A 23,135-nucleotide genomic window follows, 5' to 3' on the forward strand; every position below is an offset into this window, starting at 1 on the left:
TGATGTATTCATAGATTCTATTTGCAAGTATTTCATTGGCACTTTTTACATCTGTGTTGATAAGAGAAATTGGTCTGTCATTCTCTTCCTTTGTTGAGTCTTTATGTGGTTTAGGTGTCAGGGTAACTGTGGCCTCATAAGAAGAATTAGGAAATGATCCTTTCATTTCCTTCTTATGGAATAACTCTAGAAGTATTGGCATCAATTCTTCTTTGAAGGTCTGGTTGAATTCTGAATTCTGAGCTGAATTCATCTGGCCCTAGGCTTTTTTTTTTATAATTTACTCCTCTGTATATGGACCAGAGAAACACGGATGCACAGTAAGGTAAGGAGAAAAAGAGGGAGAATGAGAGCGAGAGAGAGAGGGAGACGGAGAGAGAATACATGTTATACGTGCTATATATCAATTTGTATTTGTGAGCATGTTGTTGTCCCTTAACTTTTGGGAAACAGCTTAGAATCAGTATTACACACTGATTTAATCCATAAAAACACTGCTTCTTGCCTCAGTTGATCTGCCTACCATGCTTTATATTTGAGTTTTCATGTTTCTATGTAAATGCATTATAAACTCCATGATAGATAATGTTTTATACCTTGCTTTGAAGAGGCGTAAGTATTTTAAAATGTTGTTTTGCATTTAACTTTGTCTATGCCATTTTTGAAGTGTAATTACTGGTGCCACCACTGTGAGTGAAGTGGTTCTTGGGCCAAAGATGAGCAAATACTCAAAGGACCCAGATCACACTCAGTTCTGAAAGATAAAAAGTCATTATTAGAGTTTATGTGATTTTAAAAATATGTATCAGCTCTCCAAATAAAACTCTGGAATGGAAAATGAGATAAATGAATATGAAAGAAGCTTCCTTTGATCTGGATGAAGTCATGCCCCACAGAGATGTAAAAACACACATTTATAGTCACATGTCTTAAAATACTGTTTTGAGGAATAATTTTCTTACAACTGTTTCCTGCTGAAGCGGCTGATAAAATTTCATCAGCAGGTTCGAGATGGAAGTAAAAATGTAGATCCCAAAGAAAGTTGTAGATTGGTATATAAATTTACTTCCTAAAAGTGTCTATATGGACAAAATTAAATTTGATGCTTATTTCTACTATAAAAAATTGAAAAAGAATAAAGATCATATACAAGCAATTATCATTTAAAAGAAAATAGATTTATCATTTCAGGGTGAATAACATTCCTGTAGTAGAATATTGAATGTTGGTGGTACAAAAATTGAGGTTATGTTTGACCATATAAGGAAAGAAAAAGCCATAGTTTCAATCGAAGTTTGCATAGATAAGATTCTGAAATACATATAGTAAGAACAGTCATTTGAATGGGAAACTATATCAAGTAAAGTGAATGGACTTGTTTTATGCATAGACAAGCAAGAAAATGTTGGACATTCTACTGAATAAAATATTGTCATATTGCACAGGTTTTTAGGCATATAACTGGATATGCATCTTTATACATATCAATAATATCTGTGTAGGTTCTAATGAGTACACAAAGGGTCCTCAGTTGAGAAAGACTTGCCATTTTTAAGAAAAAATTTCTTTGGGTATGAGAAGAATACAGCAGAGGGGTGTTGACAGAGGGAACAGCTATCTGAAGTGTCTCGTATTTGAAAAAGAGAAATAACAAGGGACAGAAAAATGACAGAAGAAATCTTAACACTCAAAGGGATATATGTATTATTTGTCATCTTAAAATATTTAGTTTAATAAACTTTAGCATAAATTGTCATAAATTGTTGAAGAATGCTTATGTGATGTCACAATACCATAATTCTAAAATTTGAAAATGACACAAAACTCTCAAACATTATGTCATTGGAATTAATGTAAAGCTGCTTTTTGGTCTTTATGAATTCAATACAACAATAGACCTCAGTGAAGGAGTTTCCCCAAGAAATAGAAGATTATTTCAATCTTCTGTTTAGGTTAAATATATCCTATTAATGTATTAAAACAATAAAGATAAAATCCTTCTCCAGAAGATGCCAAAAAATGAAAAACAACTAAACTAAAAACAATTAGTAGGCCATCACTCTTTACTGATTTAATAAATAACACTCCTAAAATAAACCCAATTGGAATGGATAGAAATCTTATTGTTTAATTTGAAGCAGATGCAAAGTAATGCTTTTAAAACATTTGAAGGATATTCACAATAATAAAGTGAATACCTCTATGAATTTTCTCATATTAAAACTAAATAGATTTGTGTATTTTCTTAATATGATATGATTTATACGGTGGAAACTAAAAGCAAACATCATGCTTAATGGTAGGAAAATGAAAAACCCTTGACAATTTTCATTGATGTTTGGAACATGGCAATAATGTCTCTCCTAATATTTTTATGTAGAAGCAATGAAATTAAACAAGAAAAACAAGTTATACTCACAAGGAAGGAAGAAACAGAACAAATTTCTTAATCATAGTTTATGTGAATATGTTTAAGAAACCCCCCAACAATTATATGAAGTACTATTTTTACCAACAAGAAAAATCTTAGCAAGGTTGCTGATTTTAAAAATGAATATATTCAAATTAGAGGTTTTGCGTGAATTCATAACCAGGTTTTGAAAAAAAATGTTTAGGATACAGAGTAACCAAAAATAAAAGAATTAAGTGATATATAATAGTTACAAAGTTTTCAAATTTTAGGTAAAAAGTATCTTCAGCAGTAAAACAATATTGTTGTGGGCCAGGAAGTTTTTATATTTATGATGAAATAGTCTACCTTGAATTTTTCTACACACTAGAAGCTGATACTTACAAATCATGTAACTCGTCTTCTAGAATATGTGTGAAAGTATGGCTTGTCCAAGAATGAGATTGGTCCAGGAATATGCATATCTTGTATTACATCAGAAGTAACACCTAATTATTTCCCTAAAATTTCTTTTTTTTTTCTTATAAAGAAAAACATTTAATTGTGGTGGCTTACAGTTGCAGAGGTTTAGTCATTATCATCATGGCAGGACATAGTGCATGCAGGCAGATATGGTGCTGGAGAAGGAGCTGAGAGTTCTGCAACTTAATCCCCAGGGAACGAGAAATGAACTGAGTCTACACTGAGCATAGCTTGAGCATTAGTAACATACTTCCTCCATCAAGGTCATACAACTCCAACAAAGCCACACCTCCTAATCATGCCACACCCTTGGAGGCCAATTACTAACACACGGGTCTTGTAGTTTTATAGTCAGTCCCCACTTCTGTCCACTCTCCACTTTCTGACTGCAGACACAATGTGACCAGCTAGCTCAAACTACTGTTGCTATGCTTTCCTGTCTATGTGGACAATGTCCCTTCTTAAGCCAAGAGCCAGAACAAAATTTTCCTCAGTTATCTGTTTCTGTCGTAAACATGGCGATGTGGTTCTTCAGCCTTTAGACCTAGTTTGCATGAGGTATGTGGAAGAGTTTGAGATTTCGGGCCAGTGAAGCTCTAGGATGTGATTGGTAGAGCTCAATATATCATGTTTGTGATGGTCAGAAGCCCAGGATGCTGAAAGAAAAGTCGACAGTGGAGACCTAACTCGTGAAGTTTCAGGGGGGAATACAGACTCTCCTGGGAACTGAGCTGGAAATAATTTGTGTGACATTCAGTCAAAGGAACCGGGCCCTAAAATTTCACAACTTCCTCATTTCAGGGTTCTTAAAGGGATTTTAGAAACATATATGTATGTTAAATACCTGCAGGTTGAAACATTGGCAACCATTCTCCCTAGTTCAAATCATCTTTACTGACGGCAGTATTTGGCCTATGTTTTGGGCCATTGTGACCTTAGCCTCCTCTAGCCTGCTGTCTAATTTCTGACACCTAAAACTCCAGAAGCAACAATATTAAATAGGGCTGACAGGAAAATGGTGTCTTGAAATATGACAATAATCTCACTGCCGATTCTGTCTATATTCTTTTCATTCTGTTACAGTTTCTAAGAGTGAGTTCATTGTGTCTGTGCATGTGCACACATCTATACCTTTTGGGAGATGTTTATAAATTTAATCCCTTTTAAAGTTATATTTTTAGTTCTTTGAGAATTCCATACATTTATTTTGGTACCCACCCTAACTCCTCCCAGATCTACTCCTCCCTCCTAACTTTGTGTACTTAAAACAAACAAACAAAAAACCAACTGAATTCATGCCACTCACAATTGTGGGTCCATGCACTGGGATGTTATCAACCTACCAGGGACCAGAGGCCACACTTGTAAAGAAAACTGAGTCTCCTTCTCCCAGAAGCCATCGATTAGCTTTAGCTAGGACCTTTTGGAGTTATCAGTGTAGCAATCCTGCCATGTTCAGAAGACACTGTTTCACTCTAGTCCTTCTCAACCTCTGGCTCTTACAGTCAGTCTTTTCACCTCTTCTTCTGCCATGGTTCCTGAGCTTTGGAGAAAGGTTGTGATATAGATGATCATTTTGTGGCTTAATACTCCATCTGCCCTTATTCTCTGAACTTTGACAAGTTGTTAGTTTCTGCATTTACCAATGTCACCTGAACAAAGAAGTGTCTCTGATGAGGTCTGAGAGCTACACTAATTTATGGCTGAAGAGTGAATTTAGAATGGACAGTTTAAGAATTGTCCATTTACAAGAATAATAGTAGTAGGCTTATCCCTCAAGCCTACATCTCTTCAACAATGTGTTCTTGTCTAGATTTATATTTCTAAACAAATGTTTCTTCCGGTAGAGAGGTTCTTTAAATCAGAATATAGTTGGTTGTTCCTACAATATTTGTGCCACTATTGTATGATAAGAATGTCTTGCCAGCCCAGTTACTTTAGTAGCACAAAGGATTAATAGCTTGGTACAAGTGTTGATGGCTGTTTTTCCCCAAGCAGCCAGCATAACACATTCCAGTATGATGAAATCTAGCCATCAGGCATTACACTTCCTGCTCAATACTAACTTTATTTCTCCATGTCCTGTTCATAAAGTGGTGTCTTCAGCAATAGGATCTTACCATGAAGTTCTGATTAGCAACCAAGAGCAGCGACAACACACTGTATTGTTTTGATTGTCTATGACATACCTGGCCAACAGCTTGGGAGAAGTATCCCACACTGGGCACAGGGCTTTATGTTTTTTTGACAATCTATGGCTTCTGGAAGGAACACTATCCCTTATATAAGATAATTCCACTTTTCTTTCTTTCTATGTAGGTATGTATGCATGTATGTATATATGTATTACATATGTATGTATGTATGTATCACTTATATATCTGTCTTCTATAGAGTATCAAAATTAGGTATATTTTTCAGTTATCTTCAGTGTTGGTTATCTTCAGTGTTATCTTCCTTTCCCTCACCCTGATTCTCTACCCTTCCCTCCCATTGCTCTCCCCACTTAAACTTCCCTCTCTATTGTGCCCCTTCTCCCCTTAATATCACTTGTGTCCCGATAGTCACTCGTCCCTAATATGTCCTCCAAACCCTCAACATGTGGTCCCTTTTCAGTTCCCTGGTACTCCAAGTTGAACACAAAAATCTAAAAAAAATTGACAGGAGAATATGTAACATATGACTTTCTGGGACTGGCTATGTCACTTAGTGTATTTTCCGGTTCCATTTATTCATCTGCACATTTCTTAACTTCATTCATCTTGACAGCTGAATAAAATTCCCTTGTGTATAGACAGCACATTTACATTATCTATTCACCAGGTAGATGACATCTAGATTACTTTCATGTCTCATCTATTGTGAGTAGAGCAGCCATGAACATGGTTGAGCATATGTCTCTACAGTAGGAAATACATCCTTTGCATGTATGTCCATGATGGTATAGCTTGGTCATACAGTTGATCTATTTTTAGGCATGTTAGAAACTGCTGCATTGATTTCTATGGTGGCTGCACCCATTTGCACTATCACCATTTTTGAGCAATTCTTAAATTTAATTTCGCTATATCAATGAATCAGCAATGTAAAATTCCTGTCCTCTGTTTTTATCTAAGAGTCATGGGATCTCATTTGTTTTCCTGGCAGGTGTTTTTGGTCACTGTCTGGAATTTTGAACTCTACATGATCCCTCTGGCTTTGTTGCTTATCTTTCTGTACAACTTCCTCAGACCCACGAAAGGGAAGGCTAGCAGCACCCAGGACAGCCAGGTAAGCAAAGATTCCCAGAGTTCCTCCAACTTCCTATGAGGACTAGGATAGTAGCAGGGTGTTAGTTCCATGACTAAAGCATGCTCTAGTCCATTGTTTGAGGCACGAAGAAAGAGATACAAGAACAATATCCAAAACAGGTATTTTATCATATCTATTCTGCAATCTTCCTTTTATAGTGACTCTTAGACCCACATCTCAGCTGATGTTATCAATATGGTAGGAACCCTCTAGATTTTGACTTTTGTTTCCTCCCTAGAAATCTGTGCATCTATCTAGTTTTTGATAGAGTTCCTGGGAATTACCTTCTAACCACTAGAGGAAAATCTTTGAGGGTTCCTTGGGCCTCTCTAGCATGCTATAGCGCTCTGGAAAGCTGGCTTAGGCCATTAGTCCTCTTGAGGTTTAACCAAGGTGCTCAGTAAATGGGTGGGAATAAACCCTACCCTATACTCCTAAATGCTGTGATTTCTACCATTATCCCCCTAAGTCCCTTTGTGTGAAAAGACACATAGTCACTTCTGAAAGAAATCTCTTGGTGCCTGCTCCTTCTCTGGCCCTCCTGACCCTCATCATTCATGCCAGCCCAGAGGTTATTTTCCTGTTCTAAGTGAGCAGGAATTTGTATTTGGTAACAAGCTTTAGGAACAAACCTTGACATTTCTAATTCAAGAAACAGGTTTTAAAATCAAAACTCTAAAATTTCAGTGTCTGACAAATTTCTTTCTATAACCATTGTCTACACATGAGTTTTTCCATGATTCCAATGCAAACATTGCCATAGGGTTTTTATATTCTCATGTTAAAAGTTCATCTTTGAAAGAATAGATAATGAAGGACATTTCTGGTTTCATTTAGGATGGAGAAAAGGTACAAAAATTAACACATTGAAGAGGCAAAACCTCAAGAAATTTCAAAGATCTCTTGTATTGTTTTATTATCTAGTAGTAGTCATGAACTTGTTTCAGTAGAATAGAGGAACCAACTAGCAAGAAATGGATTTAAAGTTTATGTGTATTTATGGACTAGATATTATATGAATATAAGTTAGAGGAACATCTCTAAAAGGGAACATCTGTAATAGAAAATGCTGTTAACTCACATTGGTGCAATATTAGCCAGATTTTATTTTGCCACCCAGTGTATGAGAGCTTCTTTATCCTATGTGCAGAAGTGCATATATTTGCTGTGAATACATATGTGTGTACAGATGTGCATAAATATCCTTTTATGGGTAGGAATATAAATTTGCATTGTTAAGAACTTTTTGATTTCAAAAACATATTCAAATTTACTGCTTAGTTTAGTCTTAGTAAGACAACTGTGAATGAGACAAGACCTTTCGTTTTTCATTTCATCATGCCCAGTGAGAACAGCAGAGTGATGGGTCCAAAGTCACAGGGACAAACTGCACAAGTCATGTCTCAAAGTGATGACATCTAACTTTTCCAACTGTAATGCGTTTACCCCCTCTAAACTTTCTTTGCTGCCTTCCTATGTATCTATTGGCTTTTATGAGGCATGAATGATGCCAATGGTGAATAAGCTAATCCCCTATGCAGTTAGTGAGACTGACAGCTGAAGCTCCTGAGGATTAACAGAGGTAAGGAAGCACCAGCCTGAGAGATGTTACACTGATGACTGCTCAGAGATATGGAGGAATAGAGTAGCACACTCTGGTCACTCCACAGTCACTTCTCTTAGCAGTTATAGTGCAGAAAATTGCTTTAAGCTGGAGGAACGGTATTAAATAGGAAGTCTGACCTTCGAGTGGTTAAGCAGAAAGGTAAGTCTCCAAGCTGAAAAGGTCCCTAGTTCTCTAATACCGAGTGTTCTTCCCCTGTTCCTGAACGCATCTGATTATAGCAACTGATAGTAATTTTTCTCTTCTCTTCTTTTTTTGAGGTTAGGTCTCACTATAAAGTCTTGAACACTGAATACGTAGAACCCAGCCTCAATCTCAAAGAAAGCCCTCTGCCTCTGTCTCCAGAGTGCTCAGAGTAAGGCATGTGCCATCGTATCTTAATGACGATGTAAAATGTTCCTATTAAACAGACAGAACTTCTCAATGGCTCTGAACGAACCCAGTAGCAACACAGGGTCACTCCAGCACCTGCTCTAAAGCCATGCACCTGTTAGTATCAGAGCCTTCAGTTTTCTTCCCTTCTCTCTTCCTGCAACCCCAAGGGGGACAATGTAGCACTCTGAATTATGACTCTATTCAGACTAGTGCATTTTCTATTGTAGAATGTTTCCCTGATGGCAGCAAAGAGAAAGGTGTGGCTCTTATCATGGTGAGTTTAGTAATGAGCCTTAACACAGCTTTGGTTTATCTGCCACACAAGAACAAAATTGTTTGCAGAAAGGATAAACTGGATGCTGTCAAAGGGCACTTGCACAATAGCTTTATTCATACCCTATGTTCCAAGCAGACAATGCATATTGTTTATAACCTTTCCACAGTGTCTCTGAACTTTAAAAGTGTGATTTTTACAAAAGGATATAATGAGTTTTAAAACATGCTAATGTTTCAGCTCCATAGGAAAATTTAAAAATGTGTGTTGCATTTGCATTGGGCAATCCCAGTTGATGACTACCTCATTAACAAGCTGTGGGGTTTCCTTTTAGGACGGCACAGACGTAGATGAGGAAGAGGCGGAGGAAGAGAAGGTGAGTGGTGTGCTGACTACAGACTCTTAGGAAGAACTACTGCCACCCATACTGTTTCCCCAAGTTGTGCCTGTTTTGACTTTTTGGAATCATTCAATATTATCGAAGTACTATGGTTAAAAAAAAAAAAAACCCTATGCCTTATTTAGAATGGAATGTCTACAATATCTGTTGTTTCTCTAATATGCATTATAGTAGTAACAACTACCTTTCATTTGTCATGATGATTATTTTTAATGATAATATGTGTTTGTTGTTTTGATGGATAGTGTGGTACTCAGTTTTTTCCAAGATTTTTAAAAATGAGATAGAAAGAGGGTAAAACATGAGCAAGTAAGTGACCTTTTCTAGGATGCAAGCCTTTATCTCTGTGGATAAAAGGGAGCCTGATAAGCCAAGAGCAAATCAAGGGAAATGCTTGCTCCTTTAGGTTCACGTCTGTGCTATGGGGTGGTCACCCACTTCTGAGCCTGTCACTTTCCCAGCTGTTGCTGGCAGCGTTCTCTGCTATATGTCTGTGTACAGCTGTCCTTTTCCTTCTCCTGGGAGAATCTCTCAAATCTGCTGCTTTTGTTGTCATTACACTTTCAGACAAACCTTCTGGAACAAAATGGGGAAAAAAAGTGAAGTACCAAATGAGAAGCTTTGAGCTTAATGAACTTCCAGTCCCTTAAAGCCTGGTCATGTGTGGGGACATGGTGGTGACATGGAGGAGGCTTGTGGGAGACAAAAGAGTAGAAAAGAGAACCCGGAGAGCAAATGTGTAATATAAATGCCTGATGAACAGACATTAATTCAAAGACTGGTTCTTGACACCAGAGCCTTACAGTTAATTGAGGGGACCAGATGGTTTTGCCTATTTGAAACAAATGACATATTACAGAGTGAATCTTATGTGTTATCTGAAGGTGATCATTATTAAAGACATGATGGAATAAAACAAGGTATATTTTTAAAAAAAATCTATTTCTTTTCAGAATAGAGACAATAGCAATGTAAATTTCTTCTTGGATAATTATTAATCAGCTGATTTGAGTGGTTTCTGAATGAGCAAACATTGAAAATTAGTTGAAGACCCATCTCAGTGCATAGAAGGATGTTTTAGTGATTTTATTATTTTTTATTTTTATTTTAGTTATTTTAAACTTATTTGAGGCCACTTGCAAGGCCGTCTTGTACTTCTGATGGCCAGCTGTAAGTTGGAGATTCACAGAACCCACTTCAGAGATTTAATAAGTTTCTAGAATTGCTCACAAAAATTTTGGAAAATACCTCCCTTTACTGGTTTATTATAAATAATTCAACTGGTGAACAACCAAACAGAAGAGATGCACAGGGTAAGCCTGGGGCAGTGTGGAGCTTCTACACTCACCCTAGGTTCAGGGATTCCTTATGTTAATCTTCACAGAATCCTCCTGACACTGTTTTGTGTTTCTATTATTATGTGCATGGAGGTTTCTCTATCAAGACAAGATGGATTAAGTAACTTAGTGACCATTGGTGATAGAGTAGTCTATCACTTCATCTTGAAAGTCAGGAGCTTATGGCAGGGGTGCAGGAGTTACACCTGTAAATTTCAGTCCTCTCATCAGATGCCTAGTTCCTATGGCAGGAAGCTTCCCCTGTTTTTTTTTTGAGGACATCATGCCCACTTGAACTCAACTGTGACATTAAAGCTCGCCTGAGGATTCAGGAAGCAAAGTAAGCCACAAGCTATAGAAGCCAGGCAGCGGTTGTACACACCTTTAATCTCACCATTTGGGAGGTAGAGGTATATGGATCTCTGTTAGTTCAAGGCCACACTGAGGTACACAAACTATATCCAGTCCTAAAGAGAAACATCTCACATAAAGATGATGTCAGCACTTGGGATCAGACAACTTTAATCCCAGGACTCATAAGAGGTATTTAAGACAGGAACAGTGTCTCAGAGCTGACATTCATTCTCCAGTCACGTTGACGATATGAAGGCATATATTCTCTAGCCACACTGAGGAGAGCATAGCAGTCAGTCTAAGGGAAGCTGAGGAGCAGTGAAGTCTGGAGCAGTTTGAGGATGATTCCTTTGGCCTAAGATGAGAAAGAAGGTAAAAGCTAGTGGTTGGCTATTTTGCTTTTCTGGTCTCCAGCTTGAAGCTTAAACCCTAATATCTTTCTCTGGGTCCTTTATTTTCCATGGTATACAGGTGTGTCTAAAGGGGGCTTGTTCTGCACAGCAAAAGATTCCCCTTCACCTATCTAGAACTTGACCTGATTTGGGAACAAAAGACAAAACCACATACAGGAACACACTCCTGCTGCTCCTATCACTTAGCGAAGCATGAGGGCTTTAAGAGTTCTGGCCAACAGCCAGGAACCAAGGCAAAATATGTATTTCTTATTATATCACAATATCACACTTAGGCAAAATTTAAATCTTCTAGAAACCAAGTTTAAAAGTGAGGCAGATTTCGTTTCATCCGAATCTGTTTAAATGTGCCACCCTTGAAAGAGGACTGCATTTACCCCCTGGGGACAGTTGGGATAGAGTATCTTTGACATATCACATAAAGGAAAGCTTCCAGCAGGAGGAAATGGATCCGTTCATCATGGCTCATGAGTGTACTCCCAGTGCTTGTAAGGCTGAGGCAGGAGGATTGCTGCGAGTTTGAGAACAGCCTGAGGTACAGAGTGAGATACTGTGTCAAACAATTGTTACCAAAACACACAAAACACTGAATTAAAAACCATTGTGTAAACTCTTCCACCAGATAGATATAAAAATGGCTTCTTACCTGTGGTAGGACACCATAGAAAAGCCAAGGCACACTTTAGGCATGATCAAACCTGTGACCCCAATGGGTTATGGAGCTTAGTATAGTACAAGTGTGGGTGACCCCAAAGCATATGCACTTCTGAAAAGTCTCACCCAAGCATAAATGACAACTTCCCCAGACCTGCATGGGTGAAGTCCCCTGTGGCTAACCTTCCACAGTCTAGGTACTCTGAGATCTCCAGAGACCACAGGGCTTTGAGGAAGTATAGGAGAATCTCATACAACTGACTGGGAGGTTTTTGTATGGGGGAGTGACTAGAACCCTGAGTGAGGGTTCCCTCATCCTCTCCAGTACTTCCTTCTAAAAGTGAATATTAGCCGTTAACAGACCAGGTCTTAAGGATCTCCTGTAAGAAGCCACAGCTACACTGATGAAGACAATCACTTGTGTGCATTCTCCAACAATCTTTCAGGCAACACAGTCCAATCTAGATTCTATCCCAGAATGTTATCTCTTCCCAGAGATGCCTGGGGTGCTGGAGATGGAGCAATATGTGCTGTTTCAAATCTTTCTGGGCAAAGATGACTACAGAACATACCATCCACAGAAATGGGCCAGGACCTAGTCTGAACCTACATACAATAGTCCTATCAACCTGTACTGTGTGGAATGTTGGCGGTGGGGCTGTCCTCACTCACTTCAGGGTGTATTCACTTCTGAGATGTTTCTATTAGGCATTCCAGTTATTTCTTTTCATAATTTTGTCATAACTGTGGTATTATGTTTCCATAGTTTTATATTTTTTATAAAACTTCCTAAAGAAAAAACCTAAAATGAAAAAAAAAGTTATCTATGATCTTTCTGATAAACACAACTTTCTGTTGCTAGGGAGCCTGGCACATTTTAAGTCTACACCCATGTCATGTCACTCACTTCTTGTTTTAGGGTTTCTATGGCTATATTAAAACATCATGACCAAAAGCAACTTGGGGAGGGGAGGGTTTATTTCAGCTTACTCTTTCACAGCACAGTCTACCACTGGGAAAAATTAGGGCATGAACTCGACAGAGCAGGAGCCTAGAGGCAGGAATTGATGCAGAGGTCATGGAGGAGTGCTGCATACTAGCTTGTTCTCCCATAGCTTATTTAGCTTGTTTTCTTATAGCACCTAGAACCAGCCCAGAGGTGGTACCCTACTCAGTGAGATAAACTCTCCTGTATCTGTTGTCAATCAAGAAAATGTCCTAGAGACTTATCCACTGGCCAGACTGCTGGGGGCATTTTCTTAGTTGAAGTTCCCTTTCACCAAATGCCTCTTGCTTGTGTCAAGTTGACATAAAACTCACCAGCACACTTCTCATTGGGATTTGCTAAACTAGATTTGTTGAGCTTCAAGTTCAACATTTTGAGGGCACATCCCAAGTGGGTCCCCATGCATCATTTCCTCTCTGTGGACAGGATCCCAGTACCATAATATGCTTGTCCTAGACTTGGCCAGACAATGACAGAGTCACTCCCCACTACAGGGTCTCTTCACAGAGCCCCATGGCTTCTGTTGTATGTTAGACATGACAGAACATGCTTCTGGGATCTGTTACACATCCAATCCAAGAGGAATCATTTACAAATTCTAAACACACAGTCATTCCCTGCAAAAGCAGAAGGGAGGGAAGCTACTCACTACTCCACCAATCTATCTTGAGAGTGACACATCTTTATCTCTAGTTTCCCCTTCCAGGAAAACACCATTAGAGATAACAGATGAAAGGCGGCCAGGGCCCCTCCGTCCTGCTTCTTCAGGGGATGAATGTACTCCCATCTTTTGCCTCTCTCTGACTCATAGACAAGGGCATGCATAGTCTGGGGTCTGTCATACTTTTATTGTCTGGGATAGAGATGGTCATAAAATGACATCACTGTAGCCTCTGGCTCCTTATCATTGTTAACAGCACACTGTAGTCATCTGTGTTAGAAACCAGAATGGATGCCACAATTCTGCCTTCTATTCTTTTGTGATGGTACATACATCTTCCAGGTAACTAGATTTGGGGCTTTTAAGAAATGAAGCATACAGACTAAACTATGAAGAAAGAAAAAACCTTCTTTCTTATACCAGATGGTCCATGTAAGAAATTGCTTGTTGCAAGTCTAGTTTTCTAGGGACCCCAGAACAAACAGATAATGGCTGAGTTCAGCCAACAACAATCCGTTAGCATTTTCTATTTTATTAGATTTCCTATGTGGGATCCTTCATGTGGACCTTATTTGTACGGATGGACTACAATGAAAATTGCATTAATTTTCTACACAGTAAAGGTCAGTAATTGAAGCATGAACCAAGGAACGATTGTGTAAAATGCTGTACCCCATACTTATGAAAGGTCATGTAAGACAATAATATCTTGTTTTCATTGCTGAAGGTATAAATACTTTCCAGAGACTTTCTTTCTTGTGCCAGACCAACAGTCACTTACATAGACTACTCCAGCATTTGCTATTAACATCAGGAAGAAGGAAGCAAAATAGAATGTAATAAAAATAATAAAAAGCAACTTGCTTCTTGCTATTACAAGAAAGCCTCCTCTGATGTCCATGGCATAGGTTAGTTTCTGTATAACTAGACTGTCCATGGATTTGAATGGCTTCTTTCAGGGTCATTGATGAATCACAGATACCAATCAGTGTTTGTGAGAATAGAAATCCACCCTTTATAACAGTTATGGATTTTTTTTAAAAAGATGATGGACATGTTTCTTTAAACAAGAAATATCTAAGTCTTCATTCAGGGGAATTCTATAATGACAAAGAATGAATGAGCATTGCTTGTATTATTCCACTTAGAAAACTTAGTATGCTGAGATAAAAGAGGTGACCCAGTGGTAAAGAACATTGACTGCTCATGTAGGGGCCCTGGGTTTAGTTTTCATCACCCACATCAGGTGGCACACAACCACATGTTAGTCCAGGTCCAGATGATCCACTATCCTCTTATAGTCTCTGTTGGTACCTACATGCATGTGATATGAACACATACACTCAGACACATATATACACATTAGAAAATACCTCTTTAAAGATGTAGAATGCCTCCATTGTCTTAAGCTGTCACTGTCTGAGTTTAAGATGCCTTTCATTCTTCCAGTCTGATCAGCACACCTGGCATGCATTTGGGAGTTTCTTTCAGAGTTCGCCTGCAGAGTACTTTGTTGGGGTGCCCACAGCCACCAAGGTTAATTCCTAAAGAGGTGAATATCCTCTTCCCTTAACCTAAGAATACTTGTTGGCTGCAGAGTGTTTAACTGTCTCACAGTCTACCAGCAGGAGGAGTTTTGCTTATTTTCTTTTGTGTTTTCTTAAGAAAATAAAGGGCAATAATAGTAGCTCACATGTGCAAGTATACACACACACACACACACACACACACACACACACACACACACACACAAACACCCCATGTAGGTCAATCAATGATTTTGGTTAATTATAGGAGACACATTGTTGGTTATTAATGTCAGAGTATGGTATTGTTAAGTAAAGAAAAACTCCACCAAGCTTCTTCAAACATTAGCTTTAGTTATGCAATCACGAGTGCATATATGTGTACACAGTTTCAGAACAAGCACAACCTATATGAAGGATGTGGTACAGAGAACTTGACTGTGGCAATTTCCAGGGCAGTAATGTAAATGGGCATTCTGATTTAAGCTCTAATAATTGGATTTAATGTGTTTTTTATTGATGTGGTGATTTTACTGCTAGAGTTTCTACAATGCTATGTTGCTTTCAAGGTTTTAGTAGGCGAATGTGTTGCAGCCAATTCTTAATGACCAGTGTATGTATGTTTTGGATCACAACAGGGAAAATTCCTGAATTCCTAGACTCCCCTAACATACTATCTCATGTACATTTCCTTTTTTGAAAATCCAATCTCCATTCTTCAATGGTTGGAACTTCATTTCCTTCAAAAATAAAACAAAAATATTCTTTTTATTTTATTTTATTAGTTCAAATTAGGAACAAGCTTGCTTCAGATGTCAATCCCTTCTCCCTCTCCACCCCTCCCCCCCAACATCCCACCTGCCCCTAGCCATCCCCCCTCCACTCTCCAGGCAGGGTAAGACCCTCAAATGGGGCTCCCCAAAGTCTACCACATCATCCTGGGCCAGGCCTAGGCCCTACCCCATGTGTTCAGGTCAAGAGAGCATCCCTTCACAAGGGATGGGCTCTCAAAATCCCTTCTTTTTTTTTAAGACATTACATATTTAATACAGTGCGCTACCTCTGTACAAATGGAAAAAAATTAAGCTCACCATTTCTAGACCAATATGACTGTTAATTTTTGTACAATGCCAACTCAACATGGTAAACTAGGATACTTTTTTTCCAAAGTTGACAGCACAACTAAAGTTTCCAAAAATTCAAATATATATATATATATATATATATATATATATATAAAAACCAATAATGGCAGTATGTTATGCATCAATAGCAGCAACAGCTTCTCCAGGTTCTGTAGTCATTTGAACAAAATTGTAGAGACATCCAGCACTCTCCATTAAAAAAAAAAAAGTAAAAAACAAAATCCCGGAAAAACAGCACAGCTCTTAACCTGGTCCTTGGAACATTATTCGGGTATCTTGCTTGTTGTGACACTGAGCAGTGTCCTTGGTACTTGGAGAGGTTTTAAAGCATCCATTGTAATTGTTGCTCTTGGTGTGTGCTTTCAAACAATATGAAGCAAGACACACCAGGCTATAAATTCCACAAGTCTTCTACACTGCTATTAAGGAACATTACTATTTAAAAGCATAGAATCCAAGGATCTGCTTCTTCGGGAGTTGGTGTTACATCAAGCTGTTTACTCTCCTAATGTCTAAAATCATTCCATGAAGCCAAGGTAGAATAAACTGGACATTGTATCCTGGTTATCCACTGGTCATTTTTCTTATTAATAAATTAGTTCTTTCTCAGTTTCACACACGTAAACTATGTTCTGGTACCCTTCTATCCTCCTCTCCTATTTCTATCCTGCCTCTGCCATTCCTGCCTCCACTCCTTAGAAATATTTCTCTGTTTATTAGTCGTGGTTTTGTTTCTTATTCTTAACAGTTATTAAGCTGGCTGTGCTGCCTGGAATGTGAAACTAACCAGCAGAACTTGGAGGGATCAACATCTACTACTCATTTAGGGGGGAAAGGGGTAGCAATTGTCTTTCCCAGTCAAACTTGCTCTTTCATTGTGGCCTACCCTCACCCTGTATCCCAGCTATTCACACAGTTTACAGGATACCTTTGAGATAATTTATAAGTTAATAGACAATATATAAAACAATTGATGGAAAATAGAGCTGTCACATTCCCTACTGGAACAGTAAGCAATGCATGAAGAGACGACTACAACAGTGTTAATTTAAAACAAGTTGGTAAGACATTTAAATATTCAGACTGATGGAAATATTAGTAATGCTATAACGTTCAGGCATTGTGAGCTTTTGTGTCCTTTAACATTTGACACTCAGAATACTCCACTGGCTAGTCATTTCCCCATGCATTAATTACCACCCTCATTTAAGAGAAATTAAGGCATCTGAGATTTCTTTGTCAGATACACTGTGGGATTCATATCCAGATCCTCTGGCCTAAATCTTATTTGTAAAGTGAGTTACAACTGTTTAGAAACAGGCATCCATCCATCCATCCATCCATCCATCCATCCATCCATCCATCCATCCATCTATCCATTCCTCTCTGAAGCAACAGCAGCAGCATTTGATGACTTTTATTTCTCTGTAGCAGTACCCTGTGAATATAGAGGTCCTGGTCACATGTAAAGGTGCTCCAACGAAAACCAGTGTTGGCTGAGTCACCTTGCACGAAGCAGTTAGGAAGCAGTTGAGGCAGTTGGGAGGCGATGTTGAGGGATTCAGACCTGCTTATAGGAGCTGATATATTCAGCTTTCATGTTTTCATGTAGAAGAATTGCCTTTAGCTTTGTAAACTTTTGTGTATGTGTATACTGTGGGTATAAGCACACGTGGGTGAGTGAGTGGGCCAGAGGTCAAAGTCAGACATCCTTTCTACTCACTCTTCATCTTTTATTTTCTGTCTGAGACAAAGTATCTTACTAAACCCTAAGCTCATCAATTCATCTAGGTGATTCAGCCAATGAGCCTCAGGAATCTGTCTGCCTGTCTCACCCTGCTAACTCCTTTCTGGATGAGTGCTGTCATACCTGGCCTTTTAGGTTTATTCTGGGCACCCAAACCAACCTTCTCATACTAGGATGACAGATACTTTACACACAGTGTCATATTCTCCTTCCTACATTTTACTCTTCTTAATAATACAAATATCTTACCTAGTAGTCTCCTCCCTCTCCTAACTAAGAGGAAGGTAAATGATCCATGCAACAAAGCCAGAAACTGTCCCTTATTGTGTATCTGTCTGCAGTAGGTCCAGCTACAGAAGCCACGAGTCCTCTTTACCTTGTGGCAGCATCTATTTGTCAGCTGGCCCAGGGAGGCATTAATGGAATCAGTCCATGCAGCCTTTGAGTCCCAAAGATTAAGGACTGCTTAATGTTTTCAGTTGTGTTTCAAGTATCTTTCTCAGGGTGTTTCGGGTTGTGCCCATTCCCTTTTCTCCTCCTTTCACTGACACCAGACCAGACTCCTTTTTTCAAGGCGAAAGCACATGTTGATAAACACCGGGGCAGAGCTCTTTGTCAAGATCAGATGCTTAAAGCAGAATAGAGCTGCTAAGAATCAGTATTGATTCAAACTCAAACAGTTTTGTCTTCATTTCTCAAAGAGAAAAATTATACTCGAGACAGAATACTTTCCAAAAAGAGCATACATTGCTTTCTCCTCCTATTAAACATCATCTTTGGGGCTGGAAAGAGCACCAGTTATTCTTCCAGAGGACCCAGGAGGATCCATCCCAGCTTCCACACGGCAGTTTGCAATGCCTGGAACTCTGTTTCAGGGGATTCTGATGTGGTGCACAGACACAAATGTGGGTAAAAACACCATAAATATAAAATAAATAAGTCTAGCACTGTCTTTGTGCATGTGTGTATATGAATATGATTCTGGGTGTATTACCACAATACACTTGTAAACATTAGAGAACAAGCTAGAGAATTGGTCTTTGCCTTCTACTTGGTTTGAAACAGGGTCTTTTTGGTTTTCACAGCTGTGTACTCCAGGAAAGTTTGCCTATGGACTTCTAGCCCCCGTCCACAACCATCCAGATTTAATAATGTACCCCTGTACGTGAACATGCCTCATGGGGTTAAATCATGAAGTTTGTTCCTAGTTTCTGAAGCTAGGGTTCCCAGGGGACAATTTCTCTCTTGTAGCAGAAATACTGCTTCCTAGTCCTCGTTAGCACAGATATTAAGTTCTTTTTTTTAATGTGAAATGCCACTCAATCAATTTCTAATGTTGATCATTCAAACTTTCAAATTATACGCTTCTAATAGTCAATGAATTAAAACAGACAACGCATTTCCTTTGTCTAAAGTCCCAGTTTTGCATCTTTCATCTGGGTGGCTGACATTACTGGGCAGATCATGGAGAAAAGATTTTGACTTGATCCTTGGGAGACTTGTAAGCATTCTTTGACAAACACCATTTAATTTTTAAGCATGTCAAAAGTATTTTGTCTGACAGGGTCAGTTTTCAGGAATATCTCTCTAATTTTGCCTAGATAATTAATAGAGAAATGAGTGGTTTTCTAAATCAGAACAAACAGGGAAGATTTAAAGTAACATTAAATTAAAGGGATTATATAATTAATTCTCAGTTGTAAATTCATTTTGATGGTGTTAATTCTCTCCCAGAGGCTCAAAGCTTCTTTGTTGCACCTACAGAGTTGTGTTCACTGGAGACACGGGGTAGGCAGCAAGGCCTTAAGGAAGGAAAGCTAGCCTGATATGCTCCGTATGATTTGTTTGCTTTGAAAGAGGGAGCAACCACAGGCACATTATTGATCCTAATTCAACTCTCTTTAAAACTCAGCCAAAGGCCTAAACCTTCTGGTGCTCTATAAACAAATGCACAATTAAAGATGATGATTTTGTATTCCTCTTTACATGATAAGCACCTTTAAGTTAGAGCTGGAACTTGCCTAGTTTTTGTCTTACTGTCAATGTCTCTCATTCTTAACAGTGCATTAAACAAATGCAAGCAGGAAATGGTATGCCAGAGCAGTGGGTAACAGTGGCTACAGTGACTAGTTACGCAAGCATGAGGATCTGAGTTCATACCCCAAGCACCCACATAAACATCAAAAGAGTATAGCAGCCCACTTGTAATACTAGCACATGGGAGGTAGAAACTGAATCCCAAGAACAAGCTGGCCACTAGCAAAGCAGCAAGCCCAGGGCTCAATTAAGTTATCCTGCCTAATATATAAGGTAGAGAATGATAAAAACAAGGACATCAGCCTCTGGCCTCTGCTTCCATATGTCCCCGACACATCAACACATGTGCCAACATGCACACAAACACACATACCATGTGCACACATATAACAGAAAGAAACCTTGTAAAATCGGATTGTGAATTTGAAATCTTCATTTTTTTTTTCTGTTCTGCTATTGATGACAGCTGTTTGCACATCAAGTAGTCCCTCAGTCATGAGGATTTCACTTAGGCCTCTATCCTTTTATGGGTTTATAATCATAAAGAAGACCTGCTGTGGCTATGCGGTCAGTTGCAATCATCTTGTTCATTTGTGCAGTCACACCAGCGGTCATCACTATTTCTCTAAACACAGTTCTCGGTATGAATCGGGAGCCTCTGTGGCGAGAGGACTAGAGGCGTGCAGCCGCTGTCTGTCTTTCTGAATGAATCACTCTTCCTCTTCCCAGGCAGTGTGGTGTCAGCAGCAGAGGCAATGTTGTGTCTGCTAAACTGTTATCACCACATTCCCTGGTTCAATCTGAGATGTGTAAATAAAGCCAGCGGGATGCACACCCAGCTGCTAGACGAGCTCTCAGAGCATTGGGGCAACATGAGCAGACTTGTTCCAGAACAGCCTTTCTTAAGAAACCTAAATCCACCCCAGTATTCTTTAAGCTAGACGAAAGGCTGTTCATCTTTTGTCTTTTTGTCTACTTGAAGGGAAGGGGTTCATATTAACTACTATACCAGGTCATTTATGTATATGATAAAGTTTCTTTCCTAGTTGGCTTTTGTCAACATTATACAAATGAGATAGCTGGGAAGAGAGGACCCTCTTAATTGAGAGGATATACCTGTAAGACTGGCCTGTAGGGAAAGCTGTGTAGCCTGTTCTGATGAATGGTTGATATGGGAGAGACCAGCCCACTATAGACGGTGCCATTCTTGGGCTTTTAGTCTTCTGATGTATAAGAAAGCAGGATAACCAAGCCAGGAAACAGCATCCTTCCATGGTGTCTGCTTCAGTTTATGCCTTTACTTCCTGCTGTGACTTTCCAATATGAAGGACTATAAGCTGTAAGACATATACCCTTTCTACCTGAAGTTGCCCATGGTTGTGGTATTTCATCACAGCAATAGAAAGCAACTAAGATTTCTCATCCCTTCCTTCCACTGCAGTCAGGGCCAAGCTTATGTGAGTTTCAGTTTTCACAACTGCATCTAAGACTCACATGCTAAACACCATTGTGTTCACTGCTGTGGAGACTCCCTGAATCCTGGGGATTCGGGTTCAGTCCCTCATGAGCTTGTGCAGAAGCAATGGTAATGAGCTGTAATGATGAGGACGGGATTCGTGTTGGTTTGGCAGAATGGAGAGTTTGCTCCTGAATGGGATTGCTATCAAGTGAGAGCATCCTGAATGCTTGGCCCCTTTGCAAATGTCCATTCAATTTCTGTTTCCCTGTAATGTTGTAATACTACCAGAGGAAGCTCACCAAGATGCTGGTACCATATCATTTGAATCTGCCAGCCATGGGAATTGTGAGTCAAATAACCTCTTTACTTTGTCAACCACTGGCCTCATGTGTTTACTCATAACAATCTAAGTCAGTTAATGTACACACAAAGCTCTTCCATGACAGTACCAGAACAGCACCTACTTCTCCCCAACTCCATAGACAGTTGTTCAGAGATACACCTTTGTTTTCCTAAGGATACAAATGATACTGAAGGTTTTGTGAGCATTGTTATATAGGTAGATATTACTTTTGAAAGTGTAAAATTGATATATCTTATTTGACATAATTTTGCAGTGTGTCAAGTGAACACAATGTTGGCTACTATAAGATTAGTGTTTTCAGGATGTGCAGGTCTATGGAATTCACCTCTTGGGAGTTTTACAGTTTATCTAAATTTTCATCTATTGATATAAAATCACTAATTACCTATCTGTTTCTTAGATGAAAATGGAGTGAAATTTTCCCCAAATTTGTTTTCAAAAGGCATCAAATACTACATATTCTTATGAAAGCTGCACAAGAAAATCCCAGGGGAAATGTGAGGGAGGAACACTTAGCAGGACCCAGTTTCTCAAAATGATGCATTGTATGGAAAATAGAGAGAACAGAAACCCATAGACACACAGAGAGCCAATGGCAGAAAGCAAATGTTGGGTGAATGGTACTTTTAAAAAGGCCACCTGCATATGTGTTACAGCTGTGTATCTTAGTCCTCTTGTGGGACTCCTAACAGTGGGAACAGGGGCTATTTCTGACTATTTTATTGGCTTTTGAGACCCTACTCATTCTGAGTTGCCTTGCAAAATCTTAATACATGGGGAGGTGCTTATTCTTACTTCAATTTGATATGGCATGCTTAGTTGATACTTATGGGAGACCTGCTCTTTCCAAAACAGAAGATGAGGAGCAATGGATCGGTGGGTGGGGACAGAGGGGGTCAAGGGAGTGACTGGGAGGAAAGGAGAGAGGGAAAACTGGGTCTGGTGTAAACTAAATAAACAAATAAATTTACTTCAAAAAAAGGCTACCCAAAACATGTGACACTTCTATGCAGTAACGCTTTCTTAGCAGTTGCCAGCCCTTGTTTAAGTTCATTGACGCATATTTGTAAACACAGACAAATTCCTACTGTCTCTACATACTAGGTTCTTGAAAATAGAAGGGCATATACCTGTATAACATGCCCACTGACAGATTGGTGAGTTAAAAGATAACTTCTGACATGCAGAAAACGAGTAAATGTGTTACTAGATAACTAAGGAGTTGAAATATAGCATAATGTAAAAGAATAGATAGCAGTCAGGGTGGGTGGGTATCCCAGGAGGCTTCTCTCATCCAATGGAACTTAAATTTGAATTTTCATTTTCATGAATTTAGGATACTTAGAACCTTGCTTGATGTCTATGCACTTGCCGGTTTCCCAGGTCATTGTCAATAGTACTTTAAACATTATTGCACACCTGAGGCCCTGCTCCTTCCCTATATCCATCCATTTCTCCATCAAGAAAGCACCTTAACCCTGAGGCCTCAGGTGGATCCTGAGAATATAGTCAGATAGAACCAGCTGGTCTTATCTGATGGTCTAATAAGTTCCCTAGTGAACAGCACAAGGGGATGGCATGGAAGATGCTAATCAC

General features: G+C 39.0%; 1 protein-coding gene across 2 annotated transcripts in view; it reads left to right on the plus strand.

The window, feature by feature from the left end:
• Mctp2 (multiple C2 and transmembrane domain containing 2) overlaps nucleotides 1-23,135 on the plus strand; it is a 188,059-nt gene that overhangs the window by 139,512 nt on the left and 25,412 nt on the right. Inside the window, exons 17-18 of one of the 2 annotated variants that reach the window (XM_035441380.1) lie at nucleotides 6,020-6,142; nucleotides 8,771-8,812. The exons of the other annotated variant lie outside the window; for it this stretch is intronic. Of the exons in view, the coding sequence (XP_035297271.1) occupies nucleotides 6,020-6,142; nucleotides 8,771-8,812 (165 nt within the window). The remainder of the gene's footprint in view (nucleotides 1-6,019; nucleotides 6,143-8,770; nucleotides 8,813-23,135) is intronic. 2 annotated transcript variants of the gene reach the window in all.

This window comes from Cricetulus griseus, chromosome 3 (assembly GCF_003668045.3).
Source record: "Cricetulus griseus strain 17A/GY chromosome 3, alternate assembly CriGri-PICRH-1.0, whole genome shotgun sequence".
NCBI lineage: Eukaryota > Metazoa > Chordata > Mammalia > Rodentia > Cricetidae > Cricetulus > Cricetulus griseus.